The sequence below is a fragment of the Aquarana catesbeiana genome, linkage group LG09, assembly GCF_042186555.1.
Source record: "Aquarana catesbeiana isolate 2022-GZ linkage group LG09, ASM4218655v1, whole genome shotgun sequence".
In the NCBI taxonomy this organism is placed as follows: domain Eukaryota; kingdom Metazoa; phylum Chordata; class Amphibia; order Anura; family Ranidae; genus Aquarana; species Aquarana catesbeiana.
The window spans coordinates 294823560-294831698 of record NC_133332.1 but is presented as its reverse complement, the minus strand read 5'-3'; the positions used below and the strand labels follow the sequence as shown (position 1 = coordinate 294831698).

The window sequence follows — 8139 nt, the reverse complement described above, 5'->3', positions numbered from 1 at the left end:
GTGCAATCAGAAGGCCAACACCTGCAGGGATTAACAAGCATGGCCTGCTGCAGCCACGCAGTTTTGGGGAAGCCAGCAGCCATGATCCATCCATATCAATCAGCAGCAAACATCAGGAGCTGAACCAGCAACCGAGGATATGGAGCTTGTCCAAATGTAGGGAGGGCTCCGCTAGAGCCTCGGTGTCCACAAAGATAGCTGCTTCTTCTCCAGCAGTGTAGGAACCTTCGTAAAAACCAAGAAAAAGATTGTCATTTTTTTCATACTCTCTAGGAATCGTTTATAGAGCGTTGCAGTACTGGAGTTGGTGTCCAGGTAGTAGATAACCTGTACTTGCAGGCATCTCTCCCATAGGCGGTTCTCCTTTTGTTCCCATCCTTTGTCCTACAGGGTGAGGATACAAGGATGTAAGCGCCTTTTACAAGGAGAGACAGGATGCAATCACCCTGTGACCGGCACCCCAGCCACCTAGGAAGACCCAATTAATCCCCATTACCAGTAGGGAAAAATGTATACACACACAGTGTCAGATTCCCCAGACCAGACCTGCATGTCCTGTGGATAGTACAGAGGATCAAACCAAAACCCCCGGTGCCCCCTCTACCAGGGAGTAAGAAAAGAGGAACCCCCATTAGCTGCTTTCTTACCTTAGGGCCAGAGTCCGCAGGTGTCCCAACCCTGCTTCCCGCTTACAGTCTCCTCCCTGGTGACCTACCAGCACAGGCCAAACCAAAGACCACCACAGACCAGACCGGATCAAACACATCTTGTTTGTAATACACATATTTTTTACACACATAGAGATCACAATTTTCCTGAGTATACATCAATGTTTGAGGTACACAATATCCACCGCTGATTACTCAATCAGTTGTGAGCGTCTTCAGCCAGCAGATGGCTCCTATAAATAGCGTCTTATCCTTCCCCTATCTTTACACTTGAAAAAGGAGCACGCATGCGCCTCATGGACCTTGCGCACGCTCAGAAACGCGTTGTGTTGTTCCCAGTCATTGACATTACAGGCTGCTTCCTCAGGTTAGCCGCTCCGCTCCTCTGCAAGACTGGCTGTGTTCCGTCCCGGCTCCCCGCTGAATTGCAGCATGGATTTGGGGCATTCCTTGGAACCGGCTCTCTTCATATCGCTCTCTCCCGATATACATCATTTCACCTAGAACACCGTTGTGTTTTTATATGCAAGTGGATACTTTTTATCTTGTTAATTGTAATAAACCTTTTACTTAGAGGCGCTCCTCTCCTTTTGTTTTTACCTACCAGCACAGAGAATGGACAAAATGGCTTCCACCATCTTCTCTGTAGCTCCGAAAAGTCAAGCAGTGAGGATCTCAGCCTGGCACTGTGGATTGGGCGGCTCCCATGGAACAGCTGCCTAAGACACCAAAACACCTGGAAATGGCCATTTTGCAAGCATCAGGACACTACAAGTCTGCACTGCCCCCTGGAAGACTCACGCAAGTAAAAATCTCACACTGCCTGTGCACCTACCCTAAACAGGCATGCTGTTGACCAGACTCCTATGGAGAGATGGGGTCCCCTGGTGTAAAAGAATTCCAGACTCCCTTCTAAGGCAGCCTGAGAGAGCCTGAGCTACATGCCTTCCCAGGTTCACGGCCTGTTCTGGGATGCTGTAGCCGGGAGGCATATAATAGAGAAATAAACCCCAGTAATTCTACTGGGATCAAACAAGTGGCTACTTCAGCAACAAAATAGTTGGCTCACAGTTATTGTGCATTTGGAGGGTTCACTATCTGCAAAGTTGCATAGCTTTGATGGCTAGAAAATTGTCACCTTCTCTGGCTAACCTCACTATAAAGGGGTAGGAGGAGCATCTCTGGATATTTGAACCCCTATTGTGACCAGGTTGTGTGGTATTATTGAACAACCTCCTGTTTGGAGGAGCATTGAGCTGTTATTGTCTGATTTTTATCAATACAATAAAAATTAGTCAAATCTCTCACCATGTCCAAAAAATTGTATAAAGTTTTATTATATTGACATTGCTATTTTTTTTTAAATGTACAGAATGACAGGCTCAAGACAGAGACATTTAGAAGCCTACTGTGGGCAATACTTTAAGTACACTACGAACCATTCCAGTGGGTAAATTTTACATGTCTATGAAAAAAACCGAGTCCAACATAAATTGCACTAGTTAGAACAAATTAAATCTGATACAGAAGTTGAACATATACAAATATCTAAAAGCTGAATATGTAGGAATAAGGAAAAATACACAGGAAGGAACAAACAAGGATAAAAGCTTTAGAAGTCTGATAGCGTTAAGTACATTTCCATACTTTCAATGAATTTCAGCCTAGACTATTTTGATATAATTAATACTGTAAAGTACAATCTAGACATTCCTAATATGTTTGTAGGTTACATGAGGGTCCTCGCTAAGGAAGATATGCAAGTAGAAGACGATCTACTGCACTGGGATCTTTGTCACCTAGTCATATTTTGAGGTGAGGGGGCCTCTGATAGTAGAGGGCTATGTAGATTTTTTTTTTTTCAGATAGTACAAATTTGGCCACAAATGTAGGAGTTACTATTGAGTTAAACACCAGCTGACCTATACAAATTTCTTGTCATCTACAAGCATAGGAGTCATTTGTTGTGCACTGCAAAATTCCATACAACCAACAAAATCCATGGTGATGGTGGACAGTTTGTCAACTCCCAGCAAGCCCTTTAAGCGGTTGTGGTTGTACGTAGTAAACAATTAATTCAGGTCTGTGCCATTTTTTTTCTCTCTCATTTTAGTGAATGGTCGTCAAACACGAAACGAAAATCTAACCCAAGTGTTGTTTGGAGAAAACTTCCAAAATGTAGTCATAAGTTGGCAGACATTTTAAATTCAAATTCTCCCTCACTATTGCAGGGCACTCAGGAACAGCTCGTAGTTGTGTTTTAGCTCCTTGATCTTCTCATCTAAAAAAAAAAAAAAAAAATTTAAAAGGAGAGATTATATTCTGCTTGTGGTGAAACCAGTTATTTTTTCATGCTCATCCCCACCCCTAAATCTTTCACACTGTCTTAAAAAAATTATGGCCAAAGCTCTTTGGGCCCTACTTCTCCTGTGGGTCAGTGCACTTCATTCTGCACTCCTGTGATGTGTATTTAGCCAACAGTGGGCTAAAGTCGACATTACCGAGCCAGTCCAGGGTGTGAGGAGATCCAGACTTTAATGTTGGGATTCACCCAGATGCCTGGACCAGAAGTTGGCTTAGCCCCCTCCACAGGCTGGTGCTCCAATGAGCACTGGAGGGGCAGAGCTGGGAGCCACCACTCTTTGCTTACTGGAGACCGAGAAATGGGCAATCAGTGATCTTTAATCGCTCAGTTCTCGGTCTTAGAGCCAGCAGGGGACAGATGCTATATCTACCAAGGTAAGCATGTATTGTTTCTTTTTGTTTTTTAATTACCGAACTTCTCTTTTAAAATTAACCTGACCTGGCCCAAACATTCTTAACTAACCACAATGCTGAAATGGAATTTGCCATGACAAAAAATGAAGGCTGCTAACGCTGAACTCTCCTTTTGAGAGAACTAGTTCCCTGGCTTAAATGCTGTTGCTTTGGCTTCCATGCTTGGTAAGTATAGCAATAAGGAATTCCAACACTCCTTTTTACAGCATGTGTGTTCCAGGTCTGTGGCTCCGACAAAGCTAAGCATAGTATTTCCAGGGTAATAGCCACTCCCATACTTTCCTAATTACAGAGTCACTTGAGGAACAGACTATTCAGTGCTTGCAGGTACCAGTGCTCCTGATCCCTGTGGAACTTCTTGGATCCTAGTCTGTGAAGGTACGTGAGCCCTTGATTTCTACCCAACTGAGATTATGCCCTTACTCGCACTATGCCCTGCCATCTGTCATGCAACTGTTTAATTGGCGAGCCTATGCTGCCGACTAAAGTTCTGGCATAGTTCAGTGCTGGGATAGGCAGCGCCAATTCCCAATATGGGCAAAAGCCACAGGACTAGGCCTAGAATCTAAGGGGTTCTACATCAAGTGAAATGTTTTAGAGCAGATCAAGTTCACTTTAACTGAAATCGTGGTTTTGGGTTGGGTACAGTTTAAAGGTATACAGTACAGTAGCAAGTTCAGGCATCTGGCTTCTCATTAAATGTATAGGCCAGCGGTCTCCAAACTGCAGCCTGGGGGCCAAATGTGGCCCTTTACTTGCCTTTAACCCTTGGGACACTATTCATCCTACTGATACAAGACACTATTCCTTCTATAACAATGGGGTGTCATTCCTGTCACTGATACCAACAATAGGGCACTATTCCTCCCACTCACACCAATGACGGGGCACTCTACCTGCCACTGACACCAATGATAGGGCACTATTCTTCCCACTTTCACCAATGATGGGACACGATTTCTTCCCCTAATACCAACAATGGGGCACTATTCCTCCCAATAGTGCCAATAATACCAATTGGGTATTCTTCACTCCCATTGATGCCAGGGGATTTTCTACTCCCCCTCAAAGTCTGAGGGACAGTAAACTGGCCCTTTGTTCAGAAAGGTTGGAGACCCCTGATCCAGGTGATTTCAGAAGGTAAATCTCAGCATTGTTTCACAAACAACTTGTTGCTCAGATTTATTCCAAACAAAAAGGGCCATGCTCTCTGCCTATTGGTGACTCCATAGCAATAAACAGAGAAGGGCCTGATCACACTCCTAAGTCAAAGCAGCAAAATTGCAGCTGTGTTGGGACCTGGGTCTTGGGGTGAGAACTCCTTCCCATCAAGGCTTACCAAAATCCGATAGATAGGTGAAACATGTTACAGCTGTAAAAGGGGTCAGTATCTCTGCAGATATCCAGTTATCCTGGTAAGTGTATAGTGAATCCACCAACAACCATCCATAGATTTTTTTTTTTAATGGACTAACCCCTTAAAGGCCCAAGTCACTTTTAAAGCGGTAGTAAATTCTGCCTTTGGATTTATACCTACAGGTAGGCCTTTAATAAGGCTTACCTGTACGTACAGTAAATGTCTCCAAAACGTGTTTAGGAGATAAGTACTTAGTAGCAGCCAGTGACTTTTTTTTTATGTTTCACTATCACTTTAAACAGAACTATGTCTGATAAAGTCAACCAATACTATTCCCCAATTACAAGGAGCCAAGGCTTAACAGAAGGCGGGACTTCAATTGGTTTTACTTACGCAGAGTTGCAATGCTGCCTCCTCCCCAGGACTCTTTAGTCTGCTGCCTCTTTCTCACCACCTCAGTTATAGTGTTTGAGGTTGCTGTAAACTGGGCAACAGCCTCCAGCTCCTAACAAGCAAAAAAGGGAAATATAAATATAAATGAGATATATATATATATATATATATAGTAAATGAGATGCAATAATCAATACAATATAGCCTCTAACAAAGTGCCTATGTCACTTCTGTAAATTAAAGTGCATCTAAACCCCCCCAAAAAATGGTCAGATATTGCAGGTTACATGTCCTTAGATGTGATGACTGCAGCATTTTTCCCTTTATTTTCACCTGGAGGAATAACACTTCTTGAGTGACCACACTTAATGTTGCCACCCTAGGACAGGAAGTGTGTAGGATCAAATAAATCCTCCCTGTAAAATGGGAGGGGGGGAGTGTTTAGTAGTCCAGCATGGATGAACTGGCCAGATCTGATCTGATCATGCCATCGCTCAATTCCCGGTCTTAAGAGCTAGCTAGGGGGACAGCTGCCTCATTGGATCGATGCTACAGCCACACTGGTACAGTGGATATAAAAGGTCTACACACCCCTGTTAAAATGTCAGGTTTCTGTGATGTAAAAAAAGAGACCAAGATAAATAATTTAACGTGACCTATAAACTGTACAACTCCATTGAAAAACAAACAGGGGGGGAAGTAAAAATAAAAAAATAAAATAATGTGGTTGCATAAGTGTGTACACCTTCTTATAGCTGGGGATGTAGCTGTGTTCAGAAATAAGCAATCACATTCAACCTTATGTTAAATAGGAGACAGTACATACCTGCCATCATTTAAAGTGCCTCTGATTAACCCCAAATAAAGTTTAGCTGTTCTAGTAGGTCTTTCCTGACAATTTCTTAGCCGCATCCTACAGCAAATGCCATGGTCTGCAGAGAGCTTCCAAAGCATCAGAGGGATCCCATTGTTAAAAGGTATCAGTCAGGAGAAGGGTGCAACCATATTATTTTATTTTTTTATTTTTGCTTCCCTCCACCTAAGAGATTTCAGTTTGTTGTTAAACGGAGTTGTACAGTTTATAGGTCACATTAAAAAGGTAGAAAGTTCTGAAATTATTTATCTTTGTCTCATTTTTTTACATCACAAAACCTGACATTTTAACAGGGGTGTGTAGACTTTTTATATCCACTGTATGCATGTTTTGTTTTGTTTTTTTATATCCCGCACTACGCCATTAACAGCTCAAAAGGAGGCAAATAATAAGTTACCTGTTGGGGTTTACACACACCAAGTATTTGTAGAAGTCTGACATCAATTTGCTGTTTTGAAGCCAGTAGACCTTAAGCTGAGTTTCCTCAGAAAATGCAGCCAAGCTACTCTTGTGCTGAGCGCCACTATTGCCAGCGGAAACCAAGCTTCTTTTGGGACAGCCATTTCTATGGAGGCAGATTGGGGTGGGCACGGCTTGTTACCTACAGAGTGTAATTGATGCTGTGAATTGATATAGGGACCCCTAAACGGGGAGTGATTAACCCAGTCCTTCCATTGAAAAGCAGCTAAACTCAAAAACAAACATGTAATATACAAATCGTATTTTACCAGTCCCTAGATGTGATGGATACATTTTTTTTCAGGATTTTTCACCTGCCACCAGATAATCCTTCAAATAACACACTTCTTGTCCCTGGCTGGCTATGCTGACCCCACCATTGTATCTATGGTGGGATCCATGGTTGTTACCCAAGCTTGACTACAATAAAACTTCCTCTCTTCATCTCCATTACATAGGGGGTCAAATGGATTTGTAGTTTACAGAATGAAGTTAGAATTGTTTTTGCGGTGTTGGGCTCAGAGAAAGGTGACAAGGACATTGCATTTCTGGCAAGATGAACAGGTTTTTTTTTGTACCTGCTGAAAATGTTCAATAGCCTGAACAAAGAAAAGCAATGAAGCCACTACATCTAAGGACTGGTACAGAAGGAGACTGGAGACAGCCTTCAGAAAATAACAGAAGCTGGACTCTTGGTGTTCCTAAATTGGCCACAGAACTGCTCAGTGTCTCCTAGAACATCGTTATTGAGTACAGGAAAATATATACTTTCTACTAAGTCTTTTCTTTCATTAGTTTTTAGCATTTTTTGCATGACTGGTCTGTTGCCACTGCCATTCAGAAGATGAAAAAAAGCGAGTTAAATATAGAAATACTATTACCTTGCTACAGCTTTCTAGCAGGCAGTGGACAGACTGGAAGAGAGGCCCGCATGGACTAAGGCGAGGTGCTGGGTGGTTGCAGTGCTCCTGAAATTCATTCTCATACACCTGAGTGAAAGCTGCAATCAGCTGATGGAAGTCAGTCAACGCCAACTTCAAAGTCTGTATGATGGTTTCACTTCCAGGCACAGGGCTGCAGAGGAAGGTGCACTGCCATAGAAAGAGACAGAATCAAAATAATAAAACATGAAAAATAAAGGGCTAGATCCACAAATGCTATTCAGAAGGAAGAAACAATCATTGCTGTACAGTATATGGTCACCAATTTCTATGGGCATCTGCTATTCAGCACACACACTGTATACTAAAGTCAATAGTGATCTGTGCAAGGAGGAGTCATTACACACATTGGGGGGGGTTACTAAAACTGGAAGGTGCAAAAAGTGGTGCAACTGTGCATAGGAACCAATCAGCTTCCAGGCTTTATTGTTAGATTGAGCAAGCTGATTGGCTCTACCAGAAAAGTATTACTACTAAAGGTCAGCAAAGTCAACGGCAAACAATTTCAGGAGGATGCACAACCAGTGCTGGGACCATCAAAGTACATGCAGTAACACAGAGGTGGTTCTAGGAGCAGTGACAAGTGCCCTGCTGTATAAATGGGCTCAAGGGAGTACTGATACATAGAAAACACTGACAAGTACAATGCTGCAGAGAATGGTGCAGAGT

The 8139-nt window shown here is 42.8% G+C and overlaps 1 protein-coding gene across 1 annotated transcript in view; it reads right to left on the bottom strand.

Annotated features, from left to right (window-relative positions):
- Positions 1-1990: 1990 nt before the first annotated feature.
- LOC141109030 (uncharacterized) overlaps positions 1991-8139 on the bottom strand; it is a 132163-nt gene continuing 126014 nt past the window's right edge. Inside the window, exons 5-7 of the mRNA XM_073600984.1 lie at positions 7411-7620; positions 5197-5308; positions 1991-2949 (exon numbers count right to left, since the gene is read on the bottom strand). Of these exons, the coding sequence (XP_073457085.1) occupies positions 2891-2949; positions 5197-5308; positions 7411-7620 (381 nt within the window). The 3' untranslated portion in view covers positions 1991-2890. The remainder of the gene's footprint in view (positions 2950-5196; positions 5309-7410; positions 7621-8139) is intronic.